Below are 16,275 nucleotides of genomic sequence, written 5' to 3'. Positions count from 1 at the left end.
GAAGACGCGTTCTATAGTTCGGACTATGCGCCGTATGATGGTAAATCCATTCCAAAGGTCAACGTTTCTGTATCTTGTGATGGCAACAGAATAAGAGATAATTCCTAACAACATATTGTCCGGATAACCCGCCTCAGCCAAGGTCGCATATCTAGTACCTGAATATATTCATCGAGGAAGCTCCATACAATACCGGTGTATTCCAAGATCTATACCAACCCTAGCGTGTAGCTTAGCAAATCATCAAGACGAGATATCGATCATCACGTTGAAAATTATTCACTATCTATTCCAGCGTCTGCAGTAGTTTGACTGCTCGTTGCTGTAGTTATGTGAAGGATAATAATACAACGTTTGACAGCAGGCTTACTCCGTAGTTGTTGGCTTTGCAGTTAGCCTACCACATTTTGCGTTGAATATGGTAAAATCGCGGAGAGCCTATAATGTCAGATTTCCAACTGACTCACAATGAGTACGCTGATGGAGTGCATTGTAGGGCTGATTCTACGAAAGGCCTCTTGAGTTGTGAAAATTGCTCTTCATCGAGTCGTTCAACAATCCAAGGTCTCAAACGAGGCGGATAATCAAATGCAATTGATTGGTTTGGCTTGCTAAGCTCGCTGTTACATATTATGAATACTGTTTTATTGACATCTTGACCTATTCAAATCAAAGTCGTGCACCACCAGTCTGACTGAGCTTATCCCTATTCAGCGCCTTTGCCAACTTTCGACTCGTCCAGTCTGTGATCGCCATGTTTGTGACCATTGGATTGACGCCGCTAGCACTAGGAAACACCGATGCATCGGCCACGTAGAGTCCTTCGGTACCCCAGACTTGACCATCGGGGTCGACGACTCCCTTCTTGGGAGAATTGGACATCCGACATGTGCCCATTTGATGGGCGCTGGCTACTGTGCCGTACTCTGCGACGAGAGGTGACTTTTTGCGGAAGTCTCGAATCCATTCCTGAAATTCGGGGTCATTGATGCCACCGTCAGTAGCACTGATATCTGCATCGGCTGTATTCTTGTCTTTTGATCGAATGAAAGGTCTCATATCACGATATGACGTATGGAACTCTGTAGCTCCACAAACATATGCTATCTTGGCGGCAACGATCAATCCTTCGAGGATATGTTTGCGGTCGAATGCCGAAGTAGTGTAATCAATGCGCGGTTGTCCACTTATAGGATCGGGGAAGATGCGTCCTGTGTCTCTGTCTCGAGTCAAAGTGATAAAGCCTGCCATGCGGCTCATCTTAGTCACAAAATTTTTGTATTGTAGACCGTCAAACCACGGCATAGTAGTCAAGAACATGCTGGGTACCATTGCCACGTTCTCGATCTTGATACCATGGCCCTGGCCATCTAGGTTCTCGAAGTCGGTGACCAACGTCGTCAAGCAGTCGCCTTCCCAAGGCCGAGTTTGTTCTTCAAACACAGCGGCGGCGAGCATCACTGTCCAAATTAGCAATGGAATATGGCAAGCAATAGTGAATAACATACCAGGGTGTAAGTAAAGATTTCGTCCCAAATGGCTGTTTTTAATGCCGCTCCGCATCAACAACAAAGGACTCTGAAGAGTGCCGCATGATACAATGACCTTCTTTGCTTTGATTTGAACCTTCCTACGTGTAGCTTCCTTGCCCGAAGTTCCTAAATGAGTATCTCGAGATGTCCMCTCMCCCTCAACTCCAGCCGCCACTTTCTTTCCTTTGACAGTGTCGAAAAGAACTTTCTCGGCTTTGAACCCTTCAATGAATGTCGCACCAGCTTCTGCTGCATCGACAAGCCAGGAGGCCACAGGGCCTTTCTTGCCTACATTGTGACAACCGAGAGTACAGTGTCCACAATAGTGTGGCGTGTTGCCGGAATTTGTCGGAATTATTTGTGCGTTATATCCTAATTTCTTGGACCCCTCAATGGTGACCTTATTCTGGAAGCTCTGTTCATATTCAGTGTGCACGCCCATTCGATGGCAGACACGATCTAGAGAGTTTGAAAATTCTGGCGACGTAAAGAACGGCAGGCCGGTATCTGCCCATTCCTGGCGAACATAATTCTGCGTTCGTAGGGAAGCTCCCCAGTTGACAGTGCCACCACCACCCCAGGTTGCTCCAGCTAGTACAGCCAAGTAGCCATCATCACTTATCGTGTTTCCTCCTTGCTCGAACATATGGGTGAATGCACTGCCTTGAGTCATTGGAAAGTAGGACGATGGATAATGATAGGCTTTTTCGACCACAACCACGCGATGACCTGCCTCGGCCAGGTTTTTTGCTGCCACGCCACCACCGCAGCCGCTTCCGACAATGACAACGTCGGTCTCGATAGTCTCAACGTCATCGCCGGGAGGAAACTGAAGAAATTGGTAGTCAAAAGTGTCTGCTGGCTTGCCATACACTGGCACTCGAGGAAAGCCAATGATCTCGTTTGAAGTTGGGCTGTTGATGAGCCATTGACGTTTTGACAGGAGCATTACAGATTTACCAACTTGACGCAGTTGGGGTAGTCTCGAAGTCAACCAGTTGTTCAGAACTTTTTCTCGTGCTTCAAACGACTGGTTCTGGATGGGAGTGGATGACCCAGTCAATAGCAGAGACCCAGCGCGGGTGCTAACAGGGAATTAGCATTGCTCTCGATAAGCTTATAATGGCTTACTTTAGTGCAGTCAAAATCAATGATAGGCCATTTTTAGACTCTTGGGGGACGTTGAGTGAAAAGGCTCGTCGAAGAGCTTCTTTGAACAGCGGATTGGAAGATACATTCTCTTCAAGAAATTGACGAGCCGTTTGGACCGCGTCTGGTGTTTTCAGTGTCTCAGTGATGGATTTGACCGCAGAGTCGTATTCTTCAGTGGTGATTCTCTTTTGGTATAATTTCTTGGGGTTCTTTTCTGTGGTCAAAGCGGGGATGACCACGTCGCACAGCGAGAGAAAAGATTCCCATTGCAAATCGGTAAAGACTGGATCCTCGTGAGTAGGGAATAGGGGTGCATCCAGCGGCGTGTAGCCAGCAGTCGCGGCCATGTTAAAACTCGTGTAGTAATACAGTTGTGTAGGTGAGGTGAAGAATAGAATTCACGCGCGAGGCGAGAGGGAATTATTGGCTGAAGTGATGATCGAAAGTTCGTGAGGTGGTTCGAGGTTAATGTAGGGGGCGCCTTCCTCGGATGTCTCTCACATGCTCTCCGGTCAGGTGAGATCAGGTGATGCAATTGGCATTGATCAATTTCTTCTCAAGATCTCCTGTTACCTGCGACCGTCCACATTTCACACTCAGCCAGCCGCGGCAATCAGCAATCCTGGTGGAGATAGCCGTCCCCAGATGAGGGGAACTGCGTGCTGGTCCAACCAGAGTGAGCTATTGTCAGGGATTCTCCTGCGCTAACTCGGACACAGTTAGACTCTAACTACCCCAGGATCTAGCCTGTATCCATGTGCGCGACAACCAGACCAGGTTCGTCCGTTTTTAATTCAACTGCGGAGTCCATGCACTGCTTGTGAATGTCAGTCCCAATCGGATTTACATGCCATCGAGGCTGGCTGGTCGAAGCCTAGACATTTGCATTTGGTCGCCGATGCGGAGTGTATTCCCAACAATCTGCTAGCTCGCGCCTCCAACTTAGCGGGGATGATCTCAGCCCGCCTAAATCTCCTCTATCTGAGCTGTCGGAAAATAGACTTTACTTGACATGTACGTAGGTGCTCGCTAGTACTTGCTGCTTTGTTATGTTTCAATATATTGAGCTTCCAATGATATTGTTATTAAACCTGTTAACTCTTAACAGCTGATGCTTTATGTCGCATTCCGAGTCGACACCGATGGCCGATGGCCGATGACCGAATCGACGACCGAATTCAATATATTGAGGAAATGCCGAAAGGCTAGGGATATCCCATATTACCAGCTCATCTCAACATCCATGACATAATATGGAAGAAGTCCCCCCAGTACATGTTTTTCTGACAATGATTCATGGTTGGGCTATTTTTGTCCACAGACTCTTTTTGTCCCGATTGAGTCGATATACCTTTTCGCCACAATGCCAAATTCACTACAAAATAATCCAAATTTATCGGCTTGCTCAAACAAAGATGGTCATCTTAAACAACAATGTTTCCAACACTCCGCCGCGTTTGTTCATATTCTGAACCGGAGCGAGCGCACAAAGGATGGATGATAAAAGTAGCAACAACCACGTCTTTGATTATATGCTGTTTCGAAGCTCAATGACGATTGCGAAACATTTAAATAGGCATATTCGCCATCATGTCTTGAAGTTGAGGTAGATTCGATACACATCAACAACGATCAGTCGAAGAGCGAAACTCGACAGTAAACGCCAACATGTTATTCAAGACCGTTCTATTCTGGATGTCAGCTAGCTTTGTGCTGGATGTATACGTAAGTCTATGCCCGATGAAGATAATGTCTTTAGGTTTGCTGATAGACCAGGCCGCTGCCATTAACGATACTCGGTCTTCATTAAGGCTAAACGCCGAATTCATGGACATCAACGCGCTCACCCAGACAGCCACTGATGCCGTCCCATCGCCCGATATTACCGCTCACAACACAAACGCTTCCTCTGTCACAAAACGCGGCTACAACTACAAAACCGCTCCCTACAAATGCCACGGCTTCGACTATGGGTACGCCGCCGTCGACTCCGTGGTCGCAGGCATCACGCACCTCACCAGCAGCAGCCTCAAGGGCAAACCATCCAACGAAGGCCTAAACTGTGGGCGCGTCAGTTGTTCGGACAACGCTGCTATTTGGTGGTGCAACAACGTACGTCTTTGCTTTCCCTTTGCACGTTTGCATCTTTCCTCAATAGGGTTTGGCTGATAAGAGTAAGGACAAAAACACATTGACGCTAGACTCGTTCACGGACATTGCGGCGGGAGCGGGGKATGTGCAATCAAAATGCTCGGTATGGGATGATGGGAGGCAACAGGAGATGGTTTCTGGAGAGGCGAGCCCGGGGCCGGATTGGACTGTTGTCGTGAGGAAGAATAGTTGCTAGACTTTTTCCAGTGTCATAGGGCGCGCCGTATTACCTTCACTAGATGTATAGACTAGATATCCGAACTCTCCACCTCGAAAATCTTCATCTACAACACAACACAACACACAATCCTCACATTCCCAACCAGGATTTGCCTAAGTAATAGAAGATAGCCGCAAAATGAAAAAAGAATACAAATTCACCACATCACTCTACCCTCCTCTTCACCTCGCTACTAAGGAAACAACACAAATATACCCGACACCCTCTGATCCACATCCGCCAACAAACGACCCCGTCTTCTCGCATGCGATGCACGTCCGCGACGCGGTGTTTGTGCAGGAACAGCGCTGTCGTGCGGAGGAGGAGATTGACGATGACGATGCGAGGAGTTGGGGGTGGGTTGTTTATGCCCATCCGACCCCTCCCAATCATCAAGAAGATGGTGAAGAGGGAACAGAGGGAGGACAGGCGGTAGGAACGATCAGACTCGTCCCGCCGCCTCATGTCTCGCACTCACATCTCACCAATCCCACCAATTCGACAGCATCAGACGTACCATCTGGCGAAGAAGGGGCCAGGGAATACGACTACTCGCACGAAGCATACATAAAAATCACGCGCGTCGCGGTACTGCCTGCCTTCCGCGGATATGGAGTTTCGCGCTTGTTGATGCGGACGGTCGAAGACTGGGCGAGGCAGAACAAGGCTGTTATTGATCAGATGTACTCCCTCGTCGCAGCTGCAGACCGGAAAGAGGAGAGGACGAAAGAAGGGTGGTGGAATGGGTTGATTGGGTTGCATGCGCAGGTGCAGGTTGAGCGGATGTATGCCTCTATGGGGTACGAGACGGATGATTCGATGGGGAGGTGGGATGAGGAGGGGATTGAGCATGTAGGTATGTTCAAGAGGGTGGATGTTGTGTGATCTTTTTTTTTTTTCAGTTGTACAAGATAGAAGATAGAATAAGAAATATGGTCTATTATCATAAACAACCCAAGCTAGCTCTACCGCTAAGCAATCACAACAGCAACATATGCCGACTCTCGACTAGAAGTCTAGAAGGAGCAAATATGTACAAAAACACCAGCCTGTAGAAAAACGCCAGAAACAAAACTCCGAAAATGACTTGCACAATTCTAACTGTAACCGCCAACGCCAGCAAATTGCAGAAATGTGTAGCGCTTGTCGCGAGGAATGCGCTCATAAATTAAAACAAATGGGGAATCATGGATATCAATAAGCGAACAGGTTGCCTCCCCAGAAATATGAAATGTCGAAAAGGTTCAAAGTGGTCATTAAAAGTGGTTTAAAAGGTGCTCCAATTCCAGTCGCGAGGAACACTGCTGGCAACAGTGAATTCCGTCTGGCGATGAGGGACCTCTGCGGAGTCGTCGGCTTGTTCCTCATGTTCGGTGTGGGCATGGATGTGGCGGGCATCGAGCTTCTGCTGAATTCGGGTCATACCCGCAGCCCGACCGTCTTCCCATCGCTGATACGCCTTGTAGCACTGATCGCAAGCCCGAGAAGCGGACCCTTCAGGGTGAAAGCGCGCATTCTGGTCAAGAGGGACCACGTAGGGAGTATGACCGGAGCAAAAGACGTGGCCGCAGTGACGACAGTGATGGCGGCGGGTGAAGATGCCAAACGAGGAGCGACACGTGGGTGAATCGCACGTTTGGGAAGCAGAGTCGGCCTGTTGGACAGTCAGTCGTGATTTATGAGGGATATTTAATTTGTGTTTGACAATAAGCAAGGGATGAGGGATTTTCTCGGATCCATGCAGCACGTAGAGAGAGAGGGTCGAGATGTCAGGTCATGTCATCAAGCACGTAATAGGCGAATAAAATGGCTCACATCGACCCCACCAGACAATACATAATGCTGTGAAAGGACTCTTTTTGTTTCTTTTTTCAAACAAAAAAACAACCGTGAAAGCGACAATAATACAAAGCGAAAGACAGACAAACTAACCTTCCAGTGGTCGCGTGTCGGTACTCCCGTCACCTCGCCCAGGCGCTCGCCTTTCTTCCACGCATCCTCGGCGACCTTGCTCACGGTATTCTTCGGCTGGAAGTTCGCCTGATACTCGACCGGAGCAGGGTCTTCATTCAAAGAGTCAAGAGAACCGTGCACGCTCCGAGGAGGGGTGATAGGCGACGGATCTCTGGTGGTCGGCGCTGTGGAAGTCTGAGGTCTGCTGGGTCGCTCGGTCGGACGCAGCACGGCGGGAACATACAGCGGCGCCTTGGGAGGGCGAATCTGGCGAGACTGAGTGGGTAGCAGGACGTTTGCTGAGGCCAGGTGTGGTGRGGTGGGSGAGCCGTTGGCAGGAGTATTGGTGTTGGAGTTTGTCGGGGAGGGGTGGCCGTAAATGGAGATTTGGCCAGGGTTGGTGAGAGTCTGCGCGGTGGCCATCATTGTGTAAGCGTACTGTTTTCGTAGGTATATTCGTAGTGTATTCGATGTGTTGTAGTGTCGAGAACACGACGACTGAGTATGACGGTAGGAGGGGAGAGTGGTCGTGGTGTAGAGGGTTTCGAGGTGAGAGTGGGAGAGAGAAAGCGAGAGAGCGAGGACGGGGTATAATAGTTGCCCCTAAGGACGGCGAAGAAAGGAAGGAAGCGGTGATGAATTCTGGCGGCGGGGGAAGCAGCGAATGGAAAGGGGCGAACAGCCCGCCGTTTCGGGAAGCCTCGCCGTTGCCCAACCAGACTCTCTACTCTGCTTAGTACTTACTTCTATTCGTTTTGTTTAATGAACTATATCTGTGACTATGAACATACTTTCACTATTCACCACTTCCAGTCAAAGCTTCAACTGATCATCGCGACCTACCGTCCCTCTGGGTCTGTATGATCACCATAGTGGCGAGGATGATGGCTCGATGCATCATTCCTCTATGGCTCACTTATCAGCAAAGCATGGGGATGCTTCTCCTCTGCAGCAGACATGTTCTTGACATCAATTGCTTTATCTTCTACCAATAGTACAGTGTCCTACGTATGTAGACTTGATCATCCAACACKGGAGCCGAAGAATCTGGCCAAGCCATAGCCAAGCCATCCAGACTTGGGGACCAGCCATCAGGAGCCCTAGAATGCGCCACTCGAGATTGCTTTACGCAAAAGCGCCGAGCAGTGAGTGTAGTACATCATTATGTCTCTATCTTGGGTAGGCACAGGGCGATCAAAGCATGTTGGTGACTTGGTGTTACATGTTACATAGTACTCTGATATTACAGATTAAGGACTGGGATCATGGGTAGGGCTTCGGCAAGCAGGGATGCCAAGGTCACATACGGTGATTGCCTGGAAAGGAAGTTTCTCTCCGATAGACACACAAGGGAAACAATTATTGAATAATGAATACGAAGTCAAAGCAGTCATAGGCGAATCAATATAAAAGATAATCCAAATGACATCGAAGGTCATCATATTCGCGAAGATCCTCATTGACGGGCCCCAGAGGAAGGATGTATAAGCACCAATCAGAAGGCCGATAAAGCAGATGGCCGTTAGTGGGTGGCACTAGCACTAGCACGTTAATAGGATCAATGCCGATAGTCGGGCCGGGCCAGTCAGAGATGGCAAATCTAGAGTAGAGTACGTCAAGACTCGAGACCGGTGTTTGCTTTTGCTGATGGTCCTACTATGTAGATTGATTTGATATGATATGATATGATAAGATATGATACATCCACACAGTCCATGTTCTTCTGCTCTTCCAACCTAGATATGATTCGAAGTCGAGGGATCCCCGTCGACATCCATCTGCTTATCTTGAGCCGCACACCGCTCTGTCCCAGAGTGTCCTCCGTAGACCCCTACCATAATGCATACATTCCGATCCGAGGCATCCATTCTTTGCTTGCATTGTTTCTCTATTTCCGAGGACATCGGTGTCAGTGCCACTCAGGAAGTCAATTCTTAGTTTAGTCTCCATCCATCCGTCTCCATCGCGTCTGGGTCCCTCACGCGAGAACTTTCTCAATGCAGACTGAGCAACGCCTAAGAAACGGCGAAAACACGACAAGTTGCCCTGTTTAAAAATTCATACGCAAAGGTACAATCCAATGAAGTGATTTCTGTTATGCAATGAATTCGATTTTGAGTGAAACTAGTTCACTAGAAAAAGTGCTGAAAGTGGAGAGTGTCGGCAAGTGGTCGGAATATTCTTTTCCCATTCCATGCTCCACTAAGTCCGCTCGGGAGAACGGATAACCTTATTAACCTACATTTGGTTAGCTTATTGTACACAGTGAACAACAAATATTTTGTGATACAGATTATAATTCATGTCTATAGCATACAACTGGTAGCTGCAGTTGACATCATGACAAAAAGAAAAGATCATTGACCTGACCGACTTTGTCCCAGCTTGAATCGAGCAGAGGCTAGCGCGAACCCTCGCCGAATATCATCTCCGGAAGGAGCTTAGCGTGAACTCTGTCTTTTCAACCGGCGTCACATGATTGGTCGCCTCCTGCTTCTTTATCGGAAGACTCTCATTGGTTGTATGATATAGATTGATTGTGATTGGCCGGTCGAGTGCGACTGCTCTTTTGGGCTTAGCACACAGAGCTATGAGGACTCATACTTCTGATTGGTTGCACTTCATTAGGGCTAATAGTTAGGGCTACTATGTACTACAAAGCCATACCCGCTCTAGCAAAAGGATAGTCAGCATTTGCTCTCCAGGTTTGAAAGCCGTGTATGAGGTTCGTGGTACTGTTTCGGTGGAATCATTATTGTATTATAAACACCGGGGTGTCATAGATGATACTAGGTATATGCATGTGCAGGCCGTGGCGTGCGAAAACCACTATTCCCTGCATAGGCCAGATACCGTCCCTTGCCCTCCAAAGGCGCACCGCCCTCAATGCCCAGCGCCAATTGTCGAATCTTGTCGTCTGGTCCTGAGACATCACGGACCACACCAGGCCAGTCATCCAAGACCTGAATTTTGTGCATCTTCTTCCCGACAAGTAACGGCAACTCCTGCTGTCCCACTGCAGCGCCCATGCGCAGCATTGTGAAGGCATCTAGAGTATCTGTCCAGCGACGACTAGCCGCTGCCCAAATCGCCAGACACAGTGAAGGGATCAAGTACAGGGCCAGAAGTACAGAACCCACTATCATGCCAGTCCGGGACAGCGAGGGGAGCGTCAAGGTGGTGGTTTGGACCACATCGGCTCGGACCCAGGTGAGAAAACTAATAGTACCACCCGCACTCACAAAGCCGTCCCACAGGGCCTTGGTTGCCAGAAAACAAGCCTGATTCAAGGCCGAAGTAATGTTACCCCGATTCTTGACGTCAGTCATCTCGAGAATCCACGTGAATACGGCATAATTTTCGTCGTATCTCTGATGCAGACCGAAATTTTCGAGGGGAGCCAGTGTCTGCGGTAGTTGTTCATCTAGCCATCCATTCCATCCAAGTGCGTTTTCGGTGTTGGTGAGACTGTAATTAACGGTTTGCTGTAAGTCGGGAAAAGAGCCAGACCCAAAGAGGGCGACGGCAACGGTCGTGAGAGGACCTGGCAATGCAGGTGCACTGAACTCATCTGACTGTCGGCCATAGGGACGACCACGTCGACTACTTATACTACTGCTGCGGCGCGTTTTGTAATCTGGTGTGTGAGTGTAACTGCCGCAGGTGCCAATGCACTGCGACGAATTTTCCAACGGACCTGCGGTCTGGTTTTTAAGACTGGGCAGTCTGAATAGTCCCACAGTCGTGTTCGCAACGATTTTGAAGGCGCCGAAGAATGTCTCCTCGGACCACTCCAACGAGTAGTTACCCGAGATATTGACGTACAGCGTCTCGGTAAAGTCCTGGCGATCGTTGTTGGCACTCCATGGAGATTGTGCTCCATCCATAGGCAAACAAACTTCAATTGTTGCGTTATAATAGCTGTAGGATGGTAAGTAGGAGTATGTATAGTGGGCATAAAACCAGTTAGACGTGGTCGAGCAATCAGATGGAAACTCGTCAACAGACAGATCGAGAATTTCGACTGACGAGTTGACTCTTGGGATGTATTGATCTGGCCATACTCCGGTGGTGATGTTGTTGCTTAGTTCCGCAAACCAGCTGGTGTCAGAAGCGTAATTACTTAGTGTATTAGTACTCCCCCAAAGCTGGGATTGTTCACCGTTCACTCCATCGGCCTGCAACTCGCTTCGTACTGTGACAATGGCTTGGGCAATCTGGCTCTCCAGCTTAAAGTCTATCATATTTTGCACAGTTGCAACGTTGTACAGGTTTGACGAATATTCAACATAACCTTCAGAATCGACAGGCAGAACATTGACTTGGCGAGCTGAAAGGAAGAGTGACTGAATCGGGTACGTGACAATACCGAGAATATGGATGATGGTAGCCAAGTAAAGGAAACTACTTCCATACCGCTTGAAACCAGAGTCATAGAAAAGCATGCGCACGTAAACAAAAGGATTGATCCACGACCGATCCGCAAGAGTCATAACCTGGCGTAGACGCAAACTATTCCCCTGGCGCTGTCGCTGGACAAATCCCGACGCAGCAGACGCACATATTGCCGACAGGATTGGAACCGTTGCGACGACAACAATGAATCGCAGAACTTGCGCAGCCTTGTACGAACGGGCCTTTTTGTGTTTGAAATCAGTCGTGTATTCATCTACTAGAGATAACTTGTACAGAGTCACCCAGGACCAAATCGCCATGGCGCAATAAACTGCAGTGGGGATCAGGACCGCTAGGTTCCGGTCCAGCGGCGCAGAATGTATGCGTGCTGCTGTCGTCTCTTGCTCGTACGGTGGGAGAACATCTTCCTGCGTTTCTGCGTAGGATGGTCTCAGTTCGGTGTTCTCATGGTCCTCCAAAGACAGAGCACTGCCATCCCTCTCATGCGATAATTGATCGGTTGAGACCGAGTAGAGGGGGATACCGTCGCTTCTATTTGCCATTTCAAACGCCGCTCTTGACTTAAGTCGAATAAAATATTGGAATATTCCGGTCACAAACCGAGTCGCAGGGCATGGCCGTACTGTTTTAAAGGGGATAAATTATTTACTGCGCCATCCGTTTAAAGTCAGGCACGACTGAAATTTGTTTTCTCACCCCTGCAGGGCTTAGATGCCTAACTAAAAAACCAGTTTACCGATAAATTGAGTGATGCCGTTTGGGTTTGATGCGACACTGGCTGCCAAAATTAATTAAACTACTACTAGCGGATCCGTGTGCGCCAATGGCGTTATTCTCATCTCGTTGATTTTTAGTCTTGATGATTAGTTGTCGATAGTCTATGCTTAGTTGCCATTAGTGTATGCTAGACAGTCAACTAGGTATGGTGTCGGCGCCTACATGGACTTTATTAATGCGGCGCAGGAGCCTAGGCTTTTGTCCTGTTTGCCTCGACTGAAGCCGGCGATGATGTCCGTGCTGCTCTAGACGGCGTCGAATTCGGCTGCGTAAGTGTTGCCGTGGCCTTGAATATGATCGAGCTTGCATTTTTATATGGAAATCCTCAGACAGATTGTAGATTTCTGGAAACGAAAGGAAACTTTAACCACTGTACGATTTACCGCCGAACCCTATCAGAATGAGACCCTGGACAGAGGAAAAACATTTTCAGGAGCAGAAGAATCGAGGCGAGTCATACGAAAACAACAATAGAGTATTTCAGTCTAAAAGTGGACGAAGAGGGAGGAGCAGCGTTTGGAACCGTTTTATGGCAGCTACCCGTTTGGGCAGTCCCTACTCTGCTCGGCTTGACGTCGTGCACGGTTATCTAAGGTCAATCGGAGATTTCAACCTGGCCCGCTATTCACACTGCCAATATTAGAGTCTAGGGCTAGGGCTAGGGCTAGGCCTATGTTGATGGGTCGATCTCATTCCTACAATACCTAGGTACATCTAGGTAAGAACTGAGAAGGCTCATATCGTAATACCAGGTCAAGATATAAGCAATGTACTGTAACCAACAAAGAATCGAATAGCAATGAGAGCGCGAGCTCATGTCCAAAAAACAGAAAAAACTCCCGGAAAAGGTACTGGGCATTTCAATGTTGAAAATCTCAGGACCAACAGTTCAAAATTCTTTTATGATAATCAGCTTCACGAGAACTGCATCCGAGTGACCCTCCGCAGTAATTCATGCAAGCGTAATCGACAGCAGGGATTTTAAAGGTAAAATCGCCATAGGGGCCAGAGTAATCAATCGTTGTACTGTTAGGTTTCATGTCATAACCAGTGATCTCAAGTCCGGCTGCACAACCAAGTGAACGTGAGGTGAAGGTGTACCAATGGAATTCTAAAAAAGGATGTTGGATACTTTTCCACTTCCACATTTGCTCTTGATCATGAACATTTGGTTCGATGATCATGTATAGAGTTTCCGGTCAGTAGGCCCCGAAGTTTTTCTAAGTTTATATGCCGTCGTGGTCAGACAGAGTGGCTTTTCGCTTTTGGATCAACCGAAGTCCCGAACTATATATTGCATGTTCTTTGCCTCTTCCTTGTATCCGGGATTTTCTTGGGGAAAATTAGTCTGGTTGGTGGAAGATGTTTGCTCAAGGATCGACGTTGCAACGCCGCTGGCGCGTGAAAAATGCGGGGGTCGGTCGATGCTTCCTTCTAGAGTAAGATTGTTATAATTCTCCGATTGATGATATAACTATAAAATATCTAGCCTTTCGTGGATGTTTTACAACAAATTGGCCACCGGTATGGGTTGCCATATATGATGGGGTGGTAGCTATCTGGAAAGTCATCAGGAACAGGTTTCAAGAAAGAACATTGGAACATACTCCTAATCATATCTTCACTAAGGATAAAACATGCTTCCTCTCGTTCAACTAGCCGTAATCATTGCCTGTGCTAGCGCTTGGCCGCTCCTTCATGAAGAATCTAAAGGCTTGTCGTCGAGGTCCAAACCTCTTCCTAAATTCAAGAACATATTCACATTGTGAGTCCACTTCCAATCAAACTGTCTGTAATTTATGCTGATGGTACTGTTCATTTAGCGGAGACAGCTACACAGCTACCCACTTTGACTACACAGGGACCTTACCCAATGCATCCAACCCCCTTGGCAATCCTGCCTTTCCAGGGGTCACCACAAGCAACGGCGACAACTGGATAGGCTTCCTCATCTCACAATACAACAAATCCCTAGTCCTCGACTATGACTTTGCCGTAGCCGGTGCTACCATCGACAACAACCTTGTACCGGCTTACGAGAGCACCGTCCCTTCATACGACCAGCAGGTCTCTCACTTACTCACTCTAACCAACAAGACAGAATGGAGAAACGAAAATACACTCTTCACAGTCTGGTTCGGGATCAACGATATCTCCAGAGGATATAACGCAAATACCTGGAGTAAATTCTCCCAGGTCCTCATCGATCGCTACTTCAATATCTCGCAAACCTTATACGATAACGGAGCACGAAACTTCCTTTTCATGAGCGTGCCACCCATACAACGCACACCTGAGCTTCTCGCTGAGAACGCAACCGCTMAAGCCACAACTGCCTACACAGTCTCAAGCTATAACCAACTCCTCAATCAAGGCGCAAATCGGTTTACCAAACATAATAAAGACATAAATGCAATCTTGTTCGATACCACTCCATCCTTTGATGTAGCATTGAACAATCCGACTGCGTATGGTGCGCCGGATGCGATTTGTTATAGTGGGGATGGGGTCAGTTGTCTGTGGTGGAATGATTTTCATCCGGGGCAAGCGATTCATAAGCTTGTTGCTGGGGCTGTGGCTAATGTGACGGGAATATGAAAAACATTTACTCCAGCTCCAGGTGGTGAACTAGATCATAAATGATTTTAGGGTCTGAAGACGATGTCATTGTTTCGAAGTAGAGAAGTATGCGTGTCGACAATATAAATAACACTTAACCTAGCACTAATTGAGGTCAATTTATACCACATGAATCTCGATATCTTTGCGGAATCGAAGGCACTTGGTGCCTGGCGGTTTTGATGTAATGCTCTACATAAATGCAGGACAATTTATTATTGCTGAGCATAGGCTTACCTATGTAGGCAGCCACTGGTAGCAGCTACGCACTTCCATTAGGTCTGTTATCAAGCAACCCTATTCCTAGACATATAATCTCGCAGCACGAATCTTCGTATTGATAAGTAATTGTTTGATTCTCGGTTCTTGTCGTTCTTCCCCCAAATAATACTTTGATGGCATTCGGCATAACCATCAAAAGCGCAAATCGATCTGATTGGTCGAGAGGACTTACCTCGCATACCTTCCCCCTTCAGTCTTAGTACGAGGGCCACATCGTCACCATCGCAGCCTGGCCATTTTCATGCCATTCTGTGTCATGTTTATACCTCTAGTCATCGATATGTGCCATTTTCATGGCCACAATGTGAAAGTTTATACGGGCAGGTACTTTACACAGAAACGTTCATCGTTTTTCGACTAGACCGTCCCAAGCACGCTTTGCATTCCCGCTTATTTTCCCGGCAAAAGATGCCATCGAAGAGGTTTCATAGCAAGAATAGACATGGCTGTATTCCCTGTAAAAAGAGAAGGGTGAAGGTGGGTTCGTGTTATTGAACGCTTCCGAGACGCTACCAGAGAGTAAGACTAACGGTCAATCCAGTGTAATCTAGTCCGGCCCACGTGCAGTAATTGTGCCAGGAGAAATGAAACTTGCATCCAGTATCCGGATTCGACTTCTGCGACTAGTGCTGGTCTTGCTACTGATCGTAGTCTCGGTCCGAGCCAGATACACAGCTCGCCATATCTGACCAATGAGCCAAGCTATATTACATGGAATGATTCCTTTTCTGCTGTGAGACCGATAAACATAGACTTATATTTTCTGGAAAGATACTTTTCTCACATATGTCCAACCCTTTCCTCACGGCCGGAGACTCAGCGTAACTGGGCCCGAAGGTGGACAGATGCAAATGGATCCTCCAAACAACCCCATTATCTCACCCATCTCCAAATCGCTATTTCGGAGCTTCAGTTCTTTCTGACGGAAAAAGATACCAACAGCAGAGCCCTAGAGAGGAAAGTTTCTCTGGGGAATAGTGTTTACCACCAAAATGCGGCCATATCAATGATGCGCCCACTGTTAGCCTCTACGGTGGACATGCCGACAAGGGGTGCAGGAGAAGTAACGGCCTTGTTTAGCGCAGCTTGGTTAATATTCCTTTTCAATCTAACATTTCCTCGCGACAAAAATGCGAATCCAAATTGGATCTTGGACGAGATTGTTGAGCTCAG

At 47.8% G+C, this 16,275-nt stretch overlaps 6 protein-coding genes across 6 annotated transcripts; 3 read left to right on the top strand and 3 right to left on the bottom strand.

The window, feature by feature from the left end:
* Nucleotides 1-669: 669 nt before the first annotated feature.
* Nucleotides 670-3,031, bottom strand: BHQ10_003740 (uncharacterized protein; the record flags this gene model as incomplete). Its single annotated transcript, XM_040876030.1, has 3 exons — nucleotides 670-1,460; nucleotides 1,509-2,617; nucleotides 2,664-3,031. The coding sequence occupies 3 exons, from the start codon at nucleotides 3,029-3,031 to the stop codon at nucleotides 670-672; spliced, it is 2,268 nt and encodes a 755-aa protein (XP_040732244.1).
* A 1,321-nt stretch (nucleotides 3,032-4,352) lies between these two features.
* On the top strand, nucleotides 4,353-5,031 carry BHQ10_003739 (uncharacterized protein; the record flags this gene model as incomplete). Its single annotated transcript, XM_040876028.1, has 3 exons — nucleotides 4,353-4,409; nucleotides 4,461-4,796; nucleotides 4,864-5,031. 3 exons carry the CDS (start codon nucleotides 4,353-4,355, stop codon nucleotides 5,029-5,031), a joined length of 561 nt encoding a protein of 186 aa, XP_040732243.1.
* A 162-nt stretch (nucleotides 5,032-5,193) lies between these two features.
* Nucleotides 5,194-5,940, top strand: BHQ10_003738 (uncharacterized protein; the record flags this gene model as incomplete). Its single annotated transcript, XM_040876027.1, has 1 exon — nucleotides 5,194-5,940. One exon carries the CDS (start codon nucleotides 5,194-5,196, stop codon nucleotides 5,938-5,940), a length of 747 nt encoding a protein of 248 aa, XP_040732242.1.
* A 382-nt stretch (nucleotides 5,941-6,322) lies between these two features.
* BHQ10_003737 (uncharacterized protein) lies at nucleotides 6,323-7,434 on the bottom strand (the record flags this gene model as incomplete). The annotated part of the gene is made up of 2 exons (XM_040876026.1): nucleotides 6,323-6,709; nucleotides 6,988-7,434. 2 exons carry the CDS (start codon nucleotides 7,432-7,434, stop codon nucleotides 6,323-6,325), a joined length of 834 nt encoding a protein of 277 aa, XP_040732241.1.
* A 2,363-nt stretch (nucleotides 7,435-9,797) lies between these two features.
* BHQ10_003736 (uncharacterized protein) lies at nucleotides 9,798-11,966 on the bottom strand (the record flags this gene model as incomplete). The annotated part of the gene is made up of 1 exon (XM_040876025.1): nucleotides 9,798-11,966. The coding sequence occupies one exon, from the start codon at nucleotides 11,964-11,966 to the stop codon at nucleotides 9,798-9,800; it is 2,169 nt and encodes a 722-aa protein (XP_040732240.1).
* Nucleotides 11,967-13,838: 1,872 nt separating this feature from the next.
* BHQ10_003735 (uncharacterized protein) lies at nucleotides 13,839-14,799 on the top strand (the record flags this gene model as incomplete). Its single annotated transcript, XM_040876024.1, has 2 exons — nucleotides 13,839-13,966; nucleotides 14,025-14,799. The coding sequence occupies 2 exons, from the start codon at nucleotides 13,839-13,841 to the stop codon at nucleotides 14,797-14,799; spliced, it is 903 nt and encodes a 300-aa protein (XP_040732239.1).
* Nucleotides 14,800-16,275: the final 1,476 nt, after the last annotated feature.

Source organism: Talaromyces amestolkiae (assembly GCF_001896365.1).
Source record: "Talaromyces amestolkiae strain CIB chromosome Unknown scaffold6.1, whole genome shotgun sequence".
Taxonomy (NCBI): Eukaryota; Fungi; Ascomycota; class Eurotiomycetes; order Eurotiales; family Trichocomaceae; genus Talaromyces; species Talaromyces amestolkiae.
The sequence above is the reverse complement of the archived record's forward strand: the minus strand, read 5'-3'. Positions and strand labels throughout refer to the sequence as shown.